Below are 21,774 nucleotides of genomic sequence, written 5' to 3' on the forward strand. Positions count from 1 at the left end.
GGCTATCTACACCTTGTTTCTCCCTCCCACTCCTCTCATGGATGGGTTCCTCGTTGCTCACCTGATGTGCCCATTGGCCTGTGTGTGTTAACGCCAGATCAGTACACAATAAGAGCACTCTCATCCATGATTTGATCGTGGATGAAGGTGCTGATTTGGTGTGCATTACCGAGACCTGGGTGGGTGAGCTGGGAGGAGTTGATCTGACCCAGCTTTGCCCACCTGGATACTCAGTGCAACACCAGCACAGGCTGCAGGGAATGGGGGGAAGAGTTGCTGTGATCTACAGAACTTCCATCTCTGTCACCAGGAAACCACTCTGTCTTGGAGCTGACTGTGAGGGCCTGCACCTGGTGTTGGGCCAAGCAGACAGGAAACTAGGGTTGCTGCTGGTGTACCATCCACCCTGGTGCTCGGCAGCTTCTCTGACTGAGCTGGCGGAGGCCATCTCAGCTGTGGTGTTGGAGGAGCCCAGAACGATAGTGCTGGGTGATTTCAATGTCCATGCTGAGGCTGCCTCTAGTGTTCCAGCTCGGGACTTCATGGCCTCCATGATGACCATGGGGCTATCTCAAGTTGTCACTGGCCCAACACATAGGGCAGGGCATACCCTGGACTTGGTTTTTGCTCCAGATGGAGGAAGGGGTGGTCTGGAGATGGGGGGATTGATGTCACCCCGTTGTCATGGTCAGACCACTTTCTGGTGAAGTTTAGACTTATGGCTCTCATGCTTCACTGCAGGGGTGATGGACAGATTAAGATGGTCCACTCCCGGAGACTAATGGATTCCACAGGATTCCTGAATGCCCTGGGGGAGTTCCCAGTATATAGAGCAGGTGACCCTGTTGAAGCCCTTGTCATGCTATGGAACAGCGAAGCATGTTGGGCTCCTGACACAGTTGGACCCGAGAGCCCTCTCCAGCACTGTGGAGCCCGGCTTGCACCTTGGTACACCAGTGAGCTAAGGGCAATGAAACAGGCTGGACGACGGCTAGAGCGCAAGTGGCGAAAGATGTGCTGTGAGGCTGATTGGGCACGAGTAAAACATCATAACCATGCCTACTGTGTGGCAGTGAGAGCAGCGAAGAAGGCCCACTTCTCTGCCTCCATCACATCCTCAAGTAGCCGTCTGGTGGAGCTTTTCCGTATTGTCAGGGGTCTGTTGACATCAACTCCAGGAAATGGAGTTTTTGACCCTTCGGAGGCCCACTGTCAATTGTTGCCAAGGCACTTTGAGGGTAAAGTTGCTCATCTCCATAGCAGTCTTGATGCCCCATCCACATCTACTGTAGTCCCCAATGAGGTGTCCAGTGCAATGTCTGCTGCAACTTCTTGGGAACAGTTTCAGTTGATGCAGCCTGATGACGTAGACAAAGTGCTTGCATTGATATGGCCAGCAACATGTCCTCTCAATCCTTGCCCTTCTTGGATTATTAAAGCTTGCCGAGGAAGGTTGACTGAGTGGATCCAGGGTGTGGTCAACGAATCATTGCAGGAGGGAGTGGTTCCAGCCACCCTGAAAGAGGTGGTGATCCTACCACTCCTGGACCCATTTGGTCTGAGACAATTACCGACCGGTTGCAAATACCCTCTTCTTAGGGAAGGTGATTGAGAGGGTTGTGGAGCAGCAATTGCAAGTACTCTTGGATGAAACAGATTATCTTGACCCATTCCAGTCTGGGTTCAGGCCTGGTTATGGGACTGAATCGGCCTTGATCACCTTGATGGATGACCTTTACCAGGAGAAGGACCGGGGGAGTGCAACCCTGTTACTCTTACTTGATCTCTTAGCAGCTTTTGATACCATTAACCATGGTATCCTTCTGGGCTGACTTGCTGAGATGGGTATCGGAGGCACTGTTTTACAGTGGTTCCAATCCTATCTCCAAGGTAATTTTCAGAGAATAGCATTTGGTGATTCAGCCCCCTGACACTTGTGCTGTGGGGTGCCGCAGGGTACCATCTTGTCCCCCATGCTGTTTAACATCTATATGAAGCCCTTGGGAGCAGTCATCAGGAGATTTGGGGCAAGGTGTCAGCGGTATGCTGACAATACCCATTGTCGTACCGTTCTAACAGTTAGGTGTTTTTTTTCCTGATATTCAGCTGAAATCTGGCTTCCTGCAACTTGAGCCTATTATTCCGTGTCCTGCACTCTGGGACAATCGAGAAGAGATCATGGCCCTCCTCTGTGTGACTGTCTCTGTGTGAGACATTTTGATTTAATGTATTTTAAAGTCTGTTTTTAAGATGTTTTTAGTGCTTTTGTTTGCCACCCTGGGCTCCTGCTGGGAGGAGGGTGGGATATAAATCAAATAATAAATAAATAAATATTTTTGTCTTCCAGAGACCCACACGTACGTGCATACACACACAAACACACAGAGGTGCACACTTAAAAGAAGCAAGGCACTGCAATCACTAGTACCTGGTACAAAAACGTAGATAGCTCTTTCCTCTGGGGATTGTTTGTAGGTACAGGAATATTCACCCGTGTAGTAGCCAGTCACATTCCTGAGTGTAAGGGTGTTAATAAAAGTGTCGCCCCTTTTTTCCAGCACAGTGTCTAATATATGCTTGCTGTCCTTTTTCCAGAATACCTCATCCTTTGCTGAACATGTCAGGGAAAAATCACTGTAGAGACTGAGGATGACTTCTCGTTCATTTGAAGAGATCTCCAGAGAGATGATTTCTGGCAATCCTTGAAGAAATTATTTGGAAAAACAAATCACCAGAGAGACACAAAAGGCCCACAGTTCAGAAGTTGTTGTTTAAACTTGTTAGTCACTTGTTACCCAAAAATCTCCAAGAGACTTGCAATACACAATGGTAGAATGAGAACTGATCAATTCAGGATGCAAGATCAGAAATGGAAGCAACATATTAATCATTAATGCATTGTATTAATGCTTGAACACCCTTAAAACTCAAATGCAATCCTTATGGTAAAGTGGTTCTAACACTGGTCAATCAATGACGTTTCATAAAAAATAAATTCATTGGTGTATATGAAATAATTTGACCTCATTAGTAAAAGGTGAAAGATTTATATGCTCTGAAGAGAAACTATAAATTCCCTGTCATCTAGCTTTGTTTTTGTTAAACTATGTAAATGAATCAGTAGGATCTCAACATAAAGTATTAGTATTATACATGTTAATAGCAGGGGTGTAATCGTCCAGGATCTCGGGAGGGTGTCTTAGACCCCTTCCTTTTTTGGAACAGGGTCTCAGAAGGTTCTCTATGTCTCCAGCATCCTTTGAGCCAATCAGCATGAAAGGGGAGCGTTGTTAGCCACTGAGAAGAATCTTCTAGCATGCTTCCTTGTTGTTTCCTGCTGATTGGAGCCAATCAGAGTGAAAGGACATGAGTCAGCCATTGGGAAGACTCTTTTCAGTAGCTAACACTCTCCCCTTTCATGCTTATGGGCTTCAAGGGATGCCTGTTGTTGTGGGAGAAAGCATTAACAAGGATCTCATTCTTAACCCAGCAGAAAAAAAGGGGGGAGGAGTGTTTTGAAGGGACCCTGTACTTCTGTATTTGCCACTACACTACTGTTTAACAGCAGCTAAGATAATTTATGCAAAGAGGTGGAGGCAACCATCTATACCCTCAGTAACTGATTAGTATGAAAAAGTCTGGAAATATGCTGTTATGGCAAAATTAATATTATTTAAAGAGTAAGCAAGGACAAAGACTAGCTTTATGAAAAACTCGATAATACATACTTAACCTATGATATAGGGTAGAAATTTTGGATTATACAATGTTTATATGTATATGATTTAAATATATATATCAATCTATTTGCATGATGTAATAATAAAAATGATTTAAAAAGAAAAATAATAATTGACCTCTTTCTCCAGCTAATGTTTCTTACGCAAGAAGAAACATCTCACCCAAGAAGAAACCCTGGTGCTGGTCCTGAAGTACTATGTTACAGCAAAACTACAGAGTTCCATTATTTGTTCAATTATGATTATATAATGTAAACAGATAATTAAGGTTGCAATCCTCTTTACATTCTCAGGAGAAAATCCCATTAAATTAAACAAGGTTTATGTCTCAGTGGACATATATACCGCCCTGGGCTCCTACTGGTAGGGTTGCCATATTCCAGTTCCACAAATCCAGATAGGCTAATCTGCATATTATGCAAATTATTTGCATATTATTTGCATATTATGCAAATTATTTGCGTATTAATATTTGGATTGTCCAGTTGTTTTATTTCTGTGCCTAGGAATTACCACCAAAAACTGGGAAAAGATGTGAGAAATCTTTTTTTAAAAAAACTTGACATTTTCAGCCTTAAATGCCTAGACCAGCCTTTCCCAACCAGTGTGCCTCCAGATGTTGTTGGACCACAACTCCCATCTTTCCTGACCATTGGCAATGCTGGCTGAGTCTTTCACACCACATGCTCAGTTCTAAATACTGTTGCAGCAAGTTTTACAAGTTCCTCCAGTATTCCACTGGTGCAGGCACTCAGACATTCAAAGTATCTGTATGTTTCTTAGGTTTTATAAAAGCAGAGCTTTGCTTAACTCAAAATTTCTTCTCCCTTTGATCAATCACATCTACACAGGTTCCACCTCCATACTCAAAACGAAACTGGGCCTGGAAGTGTGCAACAACCCCACACATACCTTGCTAATTAGATTACCAATGCCAGGATGTCTGTCTTATCGACTACTCTCCTGCTCCCCCCACCACCACCGGGCATCATGAAAGACCCAGTCCTGGGCTCAGAAATAAAATAAATATCTGGTCCTCTTCAAAGTACTCATAAGCCTCTTGTTTTAATTAAAATAATAATTATAAATTCTTGCTCTTATCACTAATGGGAGTTAATTATCTTGCATATGCTGCTGTTGCTTCTATGGCTGTAACGGAGTGAGGTTAAAGATAAGTGAAATGCAAATAGGAAAAAAAACACAAAAGGCAGTAACACTTTCCTAAATGTAATACTATACCAACCACAACAAGATTCCTATGAGTGAGGCAGAAAACTCAGCATCCCACAACCAGTCAGGATTCATAACCAAAAACCCAAACTAGATTTGCTACCAGGCCAAGTTCAAGCTGTGCTTTCCATGTTATGGGTGCCACATAGCACTTATTCTGCTCTTGTAAGAAATCAGTCCTGTAAAGTGGCAGCACCTATGATTTGGAACTCCTTGCCTATTGACATTAGGCAGACGCCTCTTTTCAGCACCTGCTAAAATCAGTTTTCTTGAGGCAAGGTTCTCCAGGCATGTAGAAGCTATTGTGTTTTTAAATCTGTTTTTAACTCATTGTTGGTTTTATTATTTTGAATGTTTTTAAGTATCTGTCCTTAACGCTTTTGCCAATAATTTTATTGTTTTAATTCTTTCTGTAAACCGCTTTGAGATTTTTTACAATAAAGCGGTATATAAATGTTGTAAATAAAAATACATAAATAAATGTTGGAGTCACTGTGGCCCTTGAGTCTCTTCCCACTTTTAGGAACCAAGGAATCTACCTTTTACTGATTCAAGTCATTTTGTACCATGATTTCTTAAATGCAATATCATACCAACCACAACAAGATTCCTATGAGTAAGGCAGAAAACTAAGCATCTCCAGTCAGGATTCCTAACCAAAACCCAAAAATATGATAAATGAAGAAATATTTATATACACAAACTGTAAAGATATTTATAGTGCAATCCTAGGTTTATTTATTCAGAAGAAAGTCCCAGAAGTAAGTCAGCGGGGCTTACTCAAACAGGGACAGAACTGCAACCTCAAGTGATAAGCAACTTCATTCACACAACCCAAAATTCCAAATCATGCCACTTTACGCTGTTTTGCAACTGTTTATACTTGTCTTTATGGTTATTGGATTTTAAATGGCTTTATTTCTTGTTGTGAGCTGCCTTGGTATCCAACCCTACCTCACAGGGTTGTTGGAAAGACTCCATACACGCACGCACACATACACTGCAGATGTATAAATACATACAGCCCATATAATAGTTTATTGTTAAACTAGTTGGTCATTGCAGAAAAATCAGTATTAGTTTTTAAAAAATCAGTATTAGTTTCCTACAGAATAAAAACTGTAATACCTAAGTAAGCCCTGCCTACTTACTTTAAAATAGGACTGGAGGGGGGAAAGAAAGTGTTAGAACACAAACACAATTCTTTTTTACATTCACTCCAAAGTCCCATTGATTTTCAGCACATTCATATCCATGTCTACTCAAAAGTAAGTCCTATTGAATTCAATGGGATTTACTATGGGCATATGGGATTAGCATTGCTTTTACAAAAGCAAGTATTGGGAAGGTTTTCAAAACACTGCCCAGGATCTGACTACTGCACACAAGAGGAAAAAATTCTGAAATGTATATACTTACCCAATTTATGAGATTTTCAGATAAACAGGGGGGGAAACCACCATTTTCTGGCCTTGCAATGAGGTTTACTAGACACTGCCTCAGGTCAATCAAACTGAAACACAACCCTGGCTTCACTGATTGGCGGGATTAAAGCTAGGAAGCTATCATAATGCCATTGTATAAATCTATGGTGTGGCCGCATTTGGAATACTGTGTACAGTTCTGGTCGCCTCATCTCAAAAAGGATATTAGAGTTGGAAAAGGTTCAGAAGAGGGCAACCAGAATGATCAAGGGGATGGAGCGACTTCCTTATGAGGAAAGGTTGCAGCATTTGGGGCTTTATAGTTGAGAGAAAAGGCGGGTCAGAGGAGACATGATAGAAGTGTATAAAATTATGCATGGCATTGAGAAAGTGGATAGAGAAAAGTTCTTCTCCCTCTCTCATAATACTAGAACTCGTGGACATTCAAAGAAGCTGAATGTTGGAAGATTCAGGACAGACAAAAGGAAGTACTTCTTTACTCAGCGCACAGTTAAACTATGGAATTTGCTCCCACAAGATGCAGTAATGGCCACCAGCTTGGATGGCTTTAAAAGAAGATTAGACAAATTCATGGAGGACAGGGCTATCAATGGCTACTAGCCGTGATGGCTGTGCTCTGCCACCCTAGTCAGAGGCAGCATGCTTCTGAAAACCAGTTGCCAGAAGCCTCAGGAGGGGAGAGTGTTCTTGCACTCGGGTCCTGCTTGCGGGCTTCCCCCAGGCACCTGGTTGGCCACTGTGAGAACAGGATGCTGGACTAGATGGGCCACTGGCCTGATCCAGCAGGCTCTTCTTATGTTCTTATGTTCTTAAGTGCTATACAGTACTGTTTAAAGAAAGATTTAACAGTCAGGGGGGCAGCTGACGTTTTTATGTATATCTCGAGAACAGGACCACCTAGAAACTTAATTTTTTTTAAAAAAATTAAAGCTGAGAATCCGGGCCACCTAAGGGGCTAAACGGGCACCGGGTAAAACCCGGCTAACCAGGCAATATGGCAACCCTACCTACTGGGAGAAAGGGCAAGATATAAATCTAATAAATAAAATAAAAAAATAAAAAATAAAAATATATAGGAAGATTGCTCAGTCAGACATCATGTACAGGGCCACTAGAAAGCCCCAGCATAATGGGGATACATTTCCTTCCTAGAACTCACCACATATATTTTTTTCAAATTGAGTTACAGGGGGCTATTACAAACAAAAGTATTTCTGTTTCACAGAAGTGGGCTGGACTTTACTTCGGTTTTGTATCATACGTTTTAAAGGTGATGTGTCTGCCACAGCACTTATTTCTATGATCTGATTTCATTAGCAGGTTGTACAGATAGATTTAACCACATTTCGGATGTGAGAGGAAAATCACAGGAGAACTAAAAATAAAATTGCCAGGAAATCTTTGGGAAATGATAAAGTCGGTAATGTCTTCCTGAATTACTTCCTATGAGCCCATCAGAGCAGCCAGCTTCCTAGCTCTTGCACTGGCCCCAGTGTTACTAGAGTGAATGGAGACAGCCATGTAAGAAGGATGTGCTATACTCCACTTCACTGTCCTCCTTCTCAGTGTGTACTTCTGCTCACATAGGTATTACATTGGCCATGGAAGCAAAACATAGCATTGTTTTCAGCCATAAGCCAGTTCTCACTGCATAGGACAATCAAGAAGGAAGGCAAAGCACTTCAGTTTAGAAATGTGCACTGTAGCTTGGCCTTAGAAAGAGGGAAACATTTCTGCAAAGATATTATTACCACGCTGCCTCTCCACATAGTGGGGCCAATCTCAGGCTTTCAGAACTCAATAATCTGAACTTCCAAAACATAAATGATTTCATGTATTTATGGCATTTTTAAAAGCCTTGCTTTTCCATTCAGAAGCAGCTTACAAATCTTGAAAACAATGAATTACAAAAACAGCAATAATACAAAACAAAAATGGATGAAATATAATGTTAAAGGGCCCAAAATATGTGAAGACTTCTGTTGTTGTTTTAAAACAAACACCCATCCTGATTTGATTTTTAAACATATTTTCCCCAAATCAAAATAAGCTTGTCAACAAATCAGGCTTCTTTACAAAATGTTCCCTGCAAATACCGAAACAGAAACTCACTATGCTTGGTACGTTTATAAAATAACACAAATAAACGGTGTAATTATTTCAGGAATAAAACAGGATGTTGAGAGTTAGCAATGCAGACTTTGAAGCAGTATGGTTTAGTAGTGGGCATCTAGGAAGCAGCCCTGGTATTGCTCTCAGGGCTTAAAGAAAGTGGAGGTGCTCGCGACTTCCGGGAAGGGTGACTTAGCCTGTGCCTGCTTTTGAGACGGGCTCCTGCCTCAAAAGAAGCTTATTCAGATATATCAGTCAGTTTTTTCTTTTTTTTTGACTGATTAAACTTCTCCCGGGTAGGGAGAAACGAAGAGATTAACCTCAAAGCCTATTTTTGTTGGGACGACCAGATCTCATTAATTTATGGGACGAGGTCCAGCCGACGAAGGTGGGACGGATTTTCAACAGCAAGCTCTATCTGATAAAGCGAACGTTCACCTTATCTTCTAAGAGAGAACGCACTAACAGGCAAGCACCCTTCTTTCTATATTTTTCTTTTACTTGACTTAAATTGTTGCTGTTTAAAAGAGATTTGCCAGATTGATCGGTTTTTGACATCTCACTGGGGAGCCATAACTTCTCTCTGCTACGCACTAATTAATAGCTTATCTCTGTTTTTGTTGCAAAAAGCTGTCCTGGATTTGCATTCTAAAGATATACACAGAAGAGGGATTTCTATTCCAGATTTTTATTTTGAAGAATATTATATTGTCTGAGACTACTCTCTTTTTGGTCTATTTTATTTTGACGAATCTGTTTTCTGACGACTGCCATTAATTGTTTCGATCCTGGGAACTGCATTTTGTTTACTTAACTATGGAGAGATAAGGCTGTCTGCTCTGTTTATACTGTGATGTCACCAAGTTTGGAGTATTAACCCAATTGTTGCTGAAATAAGAAGTGGTTTTCCTATATTTTTCTTTTAAAATGGCAATTAAGAAAGTGGCTGAGAATCTGGAAATAACTATGTTTCAGAAAATAATGGATGAGATTGAGATAACGAAACAAAACCTGCGACAGGGTTGTAAGGAGTTGAAAATTGAATTGAGTAAAATGACGCAGGAGATTAAAGATATAGGGGTCCCTGTGAGAGAGGTGACCCTGGAAGGGGTCCCTGTGAGAGAGGAGACCCCGGAGATTGGAACAAACGTGGAACAGGAAAAAGATTTGGAGTCTATGGACTTTAGAAATAAAATCTATTGTTTGGAGACACAGGAGATTAAAGACATAGGGGTCCTTGTGAGAGAGGAGACCCTGGAGACTGGAACAGGGGTCCCTGTGAGAGAGGAGACCCTGGAGACTGGAACAGGGGTCCCTGTGAGAGAGGAGACCCCGGAGATTGGAACAAACGTGGAACAGGAAAAAGATTTGGAGTCTATGGACTTTAGAAATAAAATCTATTGTTTGGAACTCAATGTTATCTCTGAAGAAATTAATGAAGATTCTAGAGATAAAGTTATCAATGGCATGGATAATCTTCTGGACTGGAATGACGTGATGGAGCCCAATATAGAGAAAATCTATGGAATTAACTGCAGCCATGTGACAATGGAAAAACTTTCAAGAGATGACCCAGTGTATTTTGAAAAAAAGAACAGAGATATGATTTTACAGCAGTATTTCAGCAACCTATTCAGAATGGATGGCAAGAAAATATTTGGGATAGAGGTAATTCCCATCAGACTCTTACTATATGACTATGGCTTTGACAGCAAGATTATTATGGAATACTGATAATGGAAGATTGGATACTGAAATTACTGGACTTAACAAGACTACTGAAGATGGAAGATGGAAAATGGAACTAATAGGGATAATAGAACAATGGCTACTGAAATTACTGAACCTAACAGATTCTGATGTGATGGATTAATTGAAATGTTTATTTTGACTATGGTTATGACAATAAGATTATCATAATTAGTAATGAGATGGATTAATCGATATGCTTATCTGGAAAAAAAAAATTGATAGATATATTTCTTAAAGAATTGAAACCTCTCTTTGACTTTTTGTGGAAAGAATAAAGTAATGTTTATGAGATTTGATGATTAAGTAAGATAACTATTGGAGGAAAGTGATTTTATAATATGACTTAAGAGACAGGATTGTTATATATTATAGACTTATAACTGATCTGATCTTTGACAAATGGGAAGTCAATATTTTACTCTTTATTTTTTATTTTTATTTTTATTTTTTTTTTATTTTTTATTTTTGTTTAACTATTTTTGATTTTGTTTTTTGTCTTTGAATGTTTTATGATTTCGTCTTGTATGTTTTATGAAAATTTGAATAAAAATTATTGGAAAAAAAAAAAAAAAAAAAAGAAAGTGGAGGTGCTCATATTGATTCACTTGGTGCCAACGCACTGCATCTTTATTTTGCAGGTCCCCTGCCTGAAGGATGTCAGAGAGACAGCTTCTCTAGCTGCCAGAGAATGTCTGCTAAAAAACTTCTATTTGTGTAGAAGAGGGGGTGGGAGAACACTACAGCAGACCTACATAATTTGCAGAACAGAGCTGGACAAATAGTTTAGTTTTGGTTTGTGTCAGTTTTACATATGCTCATTCACAGGTCCATTCCATCCCATTTCTGCATGTAATCTCCACTTCTTAAAAATTCTCATGAAAATTCATAGTTCATATTTTTGAATGTATTTTCTACCAAAATATGCGTTTCTAAACATATTTTTCTCAAAATACACATTCCTAAATCTATTTTCTATTTTTATATGCATCTTGGTATGTTATTGAGCTGAAAATTAGGAGAAGTGCAAAATCTGAATTATAACTGTGTTCCAAACTGCATATCACTCCAGGAGATGTGGAGCATATCAGCTCATACTGAATTCCTCAAACATCCCTACTTGCAAATGCCCAAGATGAACACAGCCCATCCAATAGCAATGAACATTTCAAGTGACTTTTTCACAGAGTGACTGTTTTCAGAGTGACTGCTAATATCTGCACATTAAGCTGTTTTTAAGGACACAGCAGCAAGGTACTATACACACACATTTCTTTCATCCCACTGTCATTTCTGATAAAACAGGTTTTGTAGATTTTTGAAGCAATATCAAAAATTTTAAAAATTGGGAAGAGTGTATAGCAAACCAATAAAATCAACCCTTCTTTAGAATTGCCTTAAACTTTCTGGGGGAAAATAACATAACCCTATCATTTGGTTTTGCTGCAGAGAAGAATGAGGGTGCTTCTGCTCACACACAAGAGTATTTTCAACTTCCCTTTTCTGATGGCAGTCCTTGTATGCCCCGTCAAAATCTCCCAAAAGATTGGGTGCCCTCTGCAGCAGTACCCCACGCCACAACATTTTATTTCTCTATTTCTTGTGACATGTTTTATTGGATTTTTAAAATTGTATACTGGATTGTTTTGAAGTGTTGTTTTGACTTGTTTTATTGCAAGCCACCTTGGTATTGTTTTAATGAGAGGTGGTATATAAATATTTTAAATAAATAAATAAATAAAATAACTAATATTTATTAGTTTGACTGCCCATTAACATTTGACTGCCCATTAACAACATCCTCTGGGCAGCTCATGCAAAATTCAAACAAAAGTATATAGAACTGTAAACAAACAAACAAACAAACAAACAAACAAACACAAAACCCATCAAAACAGTGCATGCTCTAGAAAGCCCCTAACTTTTAAGGCAGGGATGGGGTACCTGGAGCCCTCCAGATGCTTCTGGAGTCCTAGCCTTCTGTCATGGATTATGGGAGTTGAAGTCCAACAACATATGATGAGCCACAGGTTCTCCAACTTTACTTCAAAGGCTGCCAGTAAACACCATAATTGGCCTCTCCCTTGCATATCAAAACACTTTGGACACGCTTGAGTTGCTTAGCATCAAACCTAAATTTAGTTCCTGGTGGCTGTTATACATAGGGTGGTGGTCTGTGTCTTACTATGCTGCATGTTGTGCAGGTCTGCCCTACCTGAAACAAGAACAAGAAAATGGGCATGTTGCATCCTAGAAACAAATGCCATTCTTTTAAATGTACCTGTGTAGGCACTGCAGGTACACAGCTAAGGTTTCAACATGTGAATCAGCCTATTTGCACCTCCTTTTCTCTTCATCCATCCTGTGCATTTTGGGAGTTTCATGAGCAGTTCATACAGACTCACTTATCAATGTATTTGCTTACCTATAAGAAAGAGGAACAAGAAGATGAGCATCTTCAGAAACAGATGTAGCATCATGGGAGTCTGTTTTATATCGGTCAGTGCCCTGTTAAAAAAGCAAACTGTGATGAGTAGAAAGCTGGAGAAAACCCAAGTTCCTTTGGAGAAAATGAGATACAAATGCAATTAATTATTCTATAGAAGACATCTTCTTCCTTTAGACTTAGTAAGAAACAACACCTTCCTTAGTCCCAGACAAGGACCACCAGTGTAGGTGAACAGAAGAAATCAGCAAGGGGAATCCATAAGTAGCCATAAAAGTTCCAGCAGCTTTTAGGCTGTCATCATTTTGACTATGAACATTGAAGCAGACTCACACAGTCTGCAAGTCTGCAAAGTGCAAATCCTTGGACTGGTTGTACATTAGATCAGTGTTGATGAATAGCCAGCCTATGCCATTTTCCTTTATACTGTAGATTGGTTGTGTTGACTGTGTGCTGCTTGCTGAGGATCCAAACAGAGTTTGTAAGGGTTGCTCATGATTCCTGAGCTTTAGGTTTGGAACAGGATAGGTATAGGATCATTACAACATTCCAGTTTAATGAGATAAGAATAATCTTGTGACCACTCATTGTATTTCCTGTGTCATCTGTGGGCCAATTTACTTTCACTAGCTGGATAAAGTGGATGTATGGAGTGTATATGGATAAAACCACTACAACTCATTGGGGTGGGGGTTTATGTGGTACATACAACTTCTAGCATTTTCATTTTCACATCTTCTGAGCAACAACACATCTCTGTACATGTGAGAATTGCTACTAATCATACAACTTAGTGTTTATACAGCATTTCTATTTTTTTTTGCAAAGTGCCCAAGTTGGCAAATTAGACATCTGTGGAGTACGTTCCTATTGTTGCCATTTTACAGATGACTATTCCCATCTTACAGTTCAAAGATGGAGGTTTATTCAAGGCCACATTATTTATTTAGAAATTGGTTGTAGTACTTTTTATTGATTATATTATAATATTATTCAGTATGCCACTCTGAGGCAGAAGCAACTTGTGGTCACCATAATATCAAAATGGTTGTGTGAATAATCTCTAACACTCACAGTTTCTTTAGAATCATGTGACATATGCACAAAATGATTCTGACTTTTTAAGATATGGATTTGCTTTCTTTAAAATCAGAAGACATATACATAAAATCATTCTGGTATTTTTAAACATTATACTACAGCTAGCATGGATTTTTCACATTCCACAATGTTAAATTGAAAATACCCCCATGCCATTCTGATGCTTCTCATAAGCTCATTTCAAAACAAAACTTTACAAAACTTATAGTCCTGAACTCAGAAACTCTTACTTAACAACCCTCTGAACGTTTATGGTGATACACAAAACAGTCAGAGAGAATAGAGAGTTCAAAGTCTACAAAGAGAGGAAAAAAACTCAGAGCCCGTTTGGATCTTTTTTCTGTCAGAGTTCTCATAATCTGTTGAAATTCATTAAAAATCAGCCATGTTCACAGAGTACCTGTTATCCTATTACTGACCTTGCCCCATACTCTGGCCTTCATCTTCTGCAGTTGAAAAGTAAAAAAAAAATGCCTGTCTGATTTTTAATTAGTTTAATAGATTTTGCATTGAACTGAATGATAGTGTCAAGCTTGCTCAGTAAGAACCAATTGTCAGTGTTCTAAAAGCCAGACTCACAGCTGCTTGGCTTGCCTAATCAGTGGGCCACACCCACACCAGACTTTGATTTCATGTGAGACAGTCATGGCTTCCCCCAAAGAATCATGGGAAGTGTAGTTTGTGCAGGGTGCTGAGAGGAGACTCCTATTCCACTCACAGAGCTCCAGTGGCCAGACTGGTTTAACAGTCAGCTGCTCTGACTGAAGATCTGTGAGGGGAACAGGGTGTCTCCTAGCAACTCTCGCCACTCTTCACTAACTACACTTCCCAGGATTCTTTCAGAGAAGCCATGACTGCCCAAAGTGAAATAAAGGCCTGGTGTGGATGTGGCCAGGGACAGCTTTGGTTTAAATTTCAGTAGGAAACGCTGAAAAGCAATTATACTGTTCACAATGTTTTCCTGTTCACAATGTTTCCCTCTGCCCAGTGCCCACCCACCCACCCCCTCCCCTCCCCCTCCCCCTCCCCTCCCCGCTCCTCCCCTTGGTCAGTGTTGGACTACAACCTGGGAGACCAGGGTTCAAATCTCCACACAGCCATGAAGCTCACTGGGTGACCTTGGGCCAGTCACTGCTTCTCAGCCTTAGAGGAAGGCAATGGTAAAACCACCTCTGAATACTGTTTACCATGCAAAACCTATTCATAGGTGCGCCATAAGTCGGGATCGACTTGAAGGCAGTCCATTTCCATTTTCAAACATGATTACACAGAAATAAATCCCACTGAACTCAAAAAGTATGCAAATGATCAAACCCACCCTCCCTTCTCCTCCCTCCTATCCCCTCCCTCTTGCCCCTTCCCTCCCCATCCCCTTCCAATCCCCTCCTTCCCCTTCCCCCTCCTCCCCCTTCCCTTCCTCATCCCCATGGTCAGTTTTACCTATCTTAAGCATGATTGCACAGGAATAAATACCATTGAACTCTATAAGCATGCAAATGATCAAACCTGCCCTCCCCTCCCCCTTCCTTTGCCCCCTCCAATCCACTCCTTCCCCTTCCCCCTCCCCCGCCTCCTCCTTCATAGTCAGTTTTACCTTTCCTATGATGACCTGCCTTTCCCCTCCTTCCCCTCTCCTCTCCCTTCCTCCTCCCCTCTCCGCTTCCTTCTTCCTCCTCCCCTGCCCATTTCAGTCCTCTCTCCCCCCCGGTCAGTTTTACCTGTCCTAAGCATGATTGCATGGGAGTAAATCCCACTGAACTCAATAAACATGCAAATGATCAAACCTGTCCTTCTCCCCTCCCCCTCCTGCCTGCTCCCCTCCCCCTCCTTCCCTCTGCTCTTCCTCTCCTCCCTCCCCCCCATCCCATCCCCTGTGGTCAGCTTCACCTATCCTAAGAATGATTACAGGGGAGTAAATCCCACTGAACCCAATAAGCATGCAAATGACCAACCCAAATTGTCTTTGCATTTTGACAAATTTGTAGGGCAGTACAATATCTCAGAGAATAGGTCAGGTCGCCTGCTCCCCTGGTGCATTCACTATAGCTGCCCAATTTTCCTGCTTTTTAAAGTTTGATAGAAATATCTGTGGGCTATACGTATGTTCTTAAACCACAAGGTTTTTTGCCTATTAGTGAATTTCGATTTGCTTTTGTCTTCCATTGCCTGTGTACCATACAGTGCATAGGCTACAGTGTGTGATCGGTTCCAGAATACTCCTAGCCTCCCTAAACATCAGCAGTGGCATTTGCTCTTGCTGATGATTCTAAGGTTCATCTTTGACAGAACATTATTTGTTACCCAGAAGTTTGGGTCTTTGACATATCTTGTCCTTTGTCCATCAGAATGACAATATTTTCTATCCAAGCAACCCATCTCCTTTGCTTAAATGCATTCCAGTGGCCAACTGGAAATTTGTTGTACAGTAGGGCCCCACTCATACGGCGGGTTACGTTCTGGATCCCCGCTGAAAAGCGGAACTCATTGAATAGAATGGCACGCAACACCCATAAAAGCAGAACAAGCACCATATGAGTGGGGCTTTAGTTTAATTGCGTCTAATGGAGACCGCCACATTAGCGAAGCGCCGTAAAGCAAAGTGCTGTAAAGCGGGGCCCTACTGTATTCTTATTCTGCATCTGTATCAGAATTGTTTAATATGTTTTTTAATAATGTTTTTAACCCTTTTTTAAGGTTGTTTTTTAAAATGTTTTTAATGCTGTTTTGTTCTAATGTATTTTAAGATCTGTTTTTATGATGTTTTAAAGTGTTTTAGTGCTTTGTTTGCCGCCCTGGGCTCCTGCTGGGAGGAAAGGCGGGATACAAATTAAATAAATAAATAAATTCTTATTTGGAAGTTGTCATGAACTCAGAGCCTGACTTCCCATCTTCTGGAGATAAACCCAGGGATTCAGAGGAAATATCTGAATGGGAGAGATTTGCCCACAGAACCAGCACCAGGTGTTCCCACTGCACCAGATGATCTAACACAAGAGGAGCCTGTGTTGCCATCACCTCTCTTGTCTGATGAATTCACATTGCCAGACTCTGAGGACTTCAGTCCAGAAGCCCCAGGGGAACCATAGTTTCCCTTGTACTGTCAGAGTCAACAGTTGCTGAATTGGGCTTTAAATTAAGAGGCTAGAGCTGCAGTTCTATTTAGGGCTGTGGGTTTGTCTACCATTGAAGTAACATTTTGAGTTTGCTTTTATGACCTTTCAGCCTAAGCATCACATGGAGCTATCCAGGGTGCTATTTGCTTTGCTTGAACTTTGCTTCATTGGAACTTGACCCTTGCCATCTTTGACATTTCCTTACTAGAACTGGGATTTGTCTGACTTTCCCTTGCTGGAATCTGAAACTTGTGCCTGGCACACACATCCTGCTCCCTCTCCCACTGCTTGGGCTAGAACCCCATCTGGCTGTGACTATTGCCTGGAACAGAAGGAATCAATGAATTCCAATGGCCATTGGTATCATTTGTCTGAACGTGTATCCTGTTTTGGTGAACTTTTGTTTTTCTTTTCAAAATGAAATGTGTGTCTTTCCAGCATGCAGAAATTAAAATACTACAGATTTTAACTTATTCCACCATCTTCTTTTTTAACTTATTCCACCATCTTCTTATCATATTTCTTGAATTAATTAATTGTTCTTATCAATGTCCCTTTGATGTCAACTTGTTCAGCAAACAGCAGCACTTTCCACAGCTGTCTGGCTGGGAAGGGAGTGTGCTTTTGGGAAAATGCTACCAAATTTATCCCTTTAGACCAAACTACACATGAAGACAGCAGCAGCTCTGTGTATTTAAACACAGATCTGTATCATATAGAAAAAGTATTTGTGGATCTGAGCATGGATGAGGAGTGCAGAACGCTCTGCTCACCAGTGGCTTGTCTCCCCACAGCTTTCCTCCCTGAATGCTTCTCTCATCAGCTAGGAGACAGTGGAGAGGAATCAGCACCTTTCACCTGCATAACCCTTCTGCTGTCAAATTTGGATTCCTCTCTTCTTTATGCAATTGGCACAACTCACCTTGCACAAGAACATTGCACCAGTGATCGAATGCCCATACTAGCTCCCTACTCTTTCCTGGGTTTTAGCCTATAAATAAAGCCTTAAACGGCTTAAGTTCAACATACCATCAATACCATCTCCTACCATGTATCCCATGCTAGACTCTAAGATCAGCCAAGAACACATGTGGCATCCTCTGTGATTGTTCCCCAGATATGAAACACTCACCCTGCAGATTTACCAAAGTCCAAGTTGAGTCCTATCAGTTTAAGCTGGCTTTCAGGGTGAAGGTGATAAAAGTTGTATATGGGGGGAAGGCAGCTATTAATGATGACATTTTATTCTTAAAATATTTTTTTTCATTACCGATTTGAGCCTGCAGATTCAGGGGAGCTAGAAAAATAAAGAAAATAAATATTCTTTTCACACAAAGTAGCCCCAGTCTGACCCCTCCCTCTGCACAATTGAGATTAAAAATCTTTCCGGACAACTGTTTCAAGCAAATGTGCAGTCATCACTCAGCTGCACAGGAAATCCAAATGTTTTCCCTCCAGACAGTGCATCAGCCGTGGGGAAATTCTATTTTGCCAGCACTCAGACCACAAGTTGATGTTACTGGGAAATGCAACCTCCCCCTGGCCCTCGCCCCCCACCCTACTAGTGCTTCTGTTTCTATTTAGTGTGCCTTGTGGAAGGACCTGGCATGGGTGTCATGGGCATTTACTGCTTGGTGCCAATGGCATCATTGGTGGCCAAAGACATACTCTTACTCATTGCTGCTCATGCCATTGTGAAAGCCTTTTAAAAATTTGTCAAATTTTAATTATTTTCCAGAAGCTGAGTATTCACACTTTCAGGCCCATAAAGCCTTTCCATTAAAAAAAAAATAATCCTGGTGAACACCAGCATCTTTCTTCATAGCATTTTAATTTTTTCCCCTTTAGTTTTTCCTCTTTATTTCCTCTTTGGGCTTGCATTTCTTCACTTCAATAATCACCACTGCAGCATGCATGGTTTCATTTTTTATTTTAATGGGGGGGGGATGGCAAAAAGGCACAGTACAGCTATTTCCCACTGCAGCAAGGAGGAATGGTAGGACCAGGATGTTGTAGCACTAGCTCAAATCTGGCTGGCATTATGTTAATATACTAACATTAGCATTTATGATTTTTAAAACACACACACACACACACATATTTTATGGTCTAGGTCACAGGATGTGGCTTCCAAGCAGACTTGTCAACATTTTTCAGGAATTAAATGTTGATCCAGCCCATGATAGTGTTTTATAACTCAGTCATTGTCTTCATGCTCATGACAAAAGTGGGGAGTTGCTGTCTCCAATGTACAGATAAAAGGCTGACAAACAGGAAATACCAAACACAACGGAGAATCCTCTGGCACCTTAAAGCCTAACATGTTTACTGTGTCATGCTGTTGTATAGCCTAGAGCCCCTGTAACCAGATGCAGGCCCATAAAAGTTAATGCCACAATAAATCTACTGATGATTTACCAGCTGAAGATTTGGCAGAAGCCACACTGTGCCAGCAGAATATCAGATGCACTACCTCCATGACAGATATACTGGTGGAACACTCCACCAATGGAACAATTCCATGAGCAAGAATACACTGGAGGAACATCTGAAATGGAACAGAGTCATGGGAGGCAGAAGAGAGGAACACATATACTTCAGTCCATGGACATCCTTCCCCACTGACAGGGCAACACCTGAAACTTGGAGCCAAGAAGGACTATCACACCTTTTAAACCCTTTCTTTGACTGTGGAAGAAAGAGTAAATTATGGATAGTCTTGTTCATCAATCTTGAACTGTGTAAGCCCCTAAGCAATGACTTGTACCTCTCTGTTTTTTAATGTTCATTTTTATGTAGTTTTGTTACTAAATAATAAAAATGATTTTTAAAACACCTATAGCCATCCCCCTTCCCACATCAACAACCCCTGTCCATGTTACCTCTACCTCTCACCTTGGCTCCTCATTAAAAGTATTTCCCTCCCAGGGTAGATCTTGAACCCTTGTCCCAAGACTGTGTGTGCTCTCTGCAAGCATCCTGCCCCAAGAGATATGTGGGTGCTGCATTTTGAGGGCTTTCCTTCCTTCCCTTTCTGTTTGTTGTGCTCCTAAAATAGCCATATGTTCCTAAATTTGAGGAGGATAAGAGCATTTGAACTGTGCCTGTAGGGATTCCTGTGAACTGGTACTATTGGAGGCATTGCTAGTTGTGGCACTGCAACTGATGGAGTGAGGGGACTCTAGTGTCATCCTGTATGGTGTGTGTGTAAATGTTCCCATTGTGGTGTGTCAATTGGTTACCTCCACGCATGGGCAGTACATGGGCATAATTGCAGGCACAGCCCCTGATCAGTGGGCACTGTTGGTGTTTCCAGGGATGCTATGGATGTCTGTTGTTTTGTGACAATATTTGGATTTTCTACATGTGTTTTGCCCTCCAGGGCTGTGCACACAATGGGTACAAAGGCTGATCCACTAGCATACTGATGATGTGTCTGAGGTCACAGCATAAAGAGAAATACATCCTCAGTCAAATCTAACTTACAAATTCAAAAAACTTATCTTGTCCATGTTCAGTTTATTATAGAGAGCAACTGATACTGGACTAAATAATTACTTTCAAAATACTGTATAAGATAAAAAATGCTGCTGATGTCCTCCTTTACATTGACTGGACAAAATCTACCAAAACCTGTTGTACTTGTTTAACACAGTGGCTAAGTATGAAAACAATCTACAGACTCCAAAGTGTACCTCAGCAATGAACTGGTGGTCTGCTTAGAGGTTCCCCCCCCCATCAAGCAATATATAAATTCTGTTACATAAATAAAATAAACTGGTACATTTAGACAAGCCACTAGTCATTCATCCTCAGCCCCAATCTACAATATGTCAATAGCGCTAGCTTAACTAAGAGCCAAACAACACTTAAACGTATTGTTTGGTGATGTGAGCTTCTTCTCTCTCTTTTTAATTAAACAGCAGCACTGGTGAATGGTGGGGATCAGGATCTAGACTGTGGTGCAAAATATGGGATTTTAACACTTTCCATGAGCCAAAGGCCCTATGAGAGTTACCCTTGATGGAACTGCTATTTGGCACAAGAGGGAAGCTACCATTTGCAGCTGCTGTTAAAGTTGCTGAAATAATAACAGCAGAGCTTGGAAGATTACTTTTAAAAAGTAATAAATTACAGTTATAATTACATGGCCCAAAAAAGTAGTAATTACCATTATAATCACAATTGCTCTGAAAGTAACTGATTTCTTTTTTTCCCAAATGTAATCACTATAATTACATTTCAGTTACTTTTTTTAAAAATGCCTACAAGGTGCTGGCCTTGGCTGTTGCACATCTAAATAGCCTAAAACAACATTAAAAATAAACACACACATACAGAGGTAGTAAAATAATTCTTTTTATCCATAAGATAGCAATGGTGGTCTCTCCGCTGGTAAGGGAGGTGGGGAGGGAAGCAGAGGCCACTACTCAGATCTTTGCACATCAAACCAAGTGCAACCCCCCCCACTCAGCCAGCCTGCATAATCTCTCTCACTTAACCACCTCCCAGACCCTGCCCTGCCAACAACTAAGGGACACTCACCCAAGCAAACATTTTCCCCTGAGATGCAAAAAAGTTAAAATACTGCAAATGTAGCACAATAGTCAGAGAGGATGGTGGAGACCACTTAGTGTGCGAAGTACAAACACAGTATTCACATACACGCGTGCACACACACACACACACACAAACACATGCATTGTCATCTTTCATCTCCACAGTTCTTTATCTCCATTCTGCTGCTGCCTCCTCCTCCTCCTTTATCCATGTTCTTGCCCTCCAGCTCCTTTCTCCCTCCACTCCATTATTCTCCACCACCATCCATTGTTTTCTCC

At 41.0% G+C, this 21,774-nt stretch overlaps 1 protein-coding gene across 1 annotated transcript in view; it reads right to left on the reverse strand.

The window, feature by feature from the left end:
- Positions 1-21,774, reverse strand: part of PDGFRB (platelet derived growth factor receptor beta) — a 152,824-nt gene that overhangs the window by 89,391 nt on the left and 41,659 nt on the right. The window contains exons 2-3 of the mRNA XM_061617357.1: positions 12,702-12,784; positions 2,429-2,701 (exon numbers count right to left, since the gene is read on the reverse strand). Of these exons, the coding sequence (XP_061473341.1) occupies positions 2,429-2,701; positions 12,702-12,756 (328 nt within the window). The 5' untranslated portion in view covers positions 12,757-12,784. The remainder of the gene's footprint in view (positions 1-2,428; positions 2,702-12,701; positions 12,785-21,774) is intronic.

This window comes from Rhineura floridana, chromosome 3, assembly GCF_030035675.1.
Source record: "Rhineura floridana isolate rRhiFlo1 chromosome 3, rRhiFlo1.hap2, whole genome shotgun sequence".
NCBI lineage: Eukaryota > Metazoa > Chordata > Lepidosauria > Squamata > Rhineuridae > Rhineura > Rhineura floridana.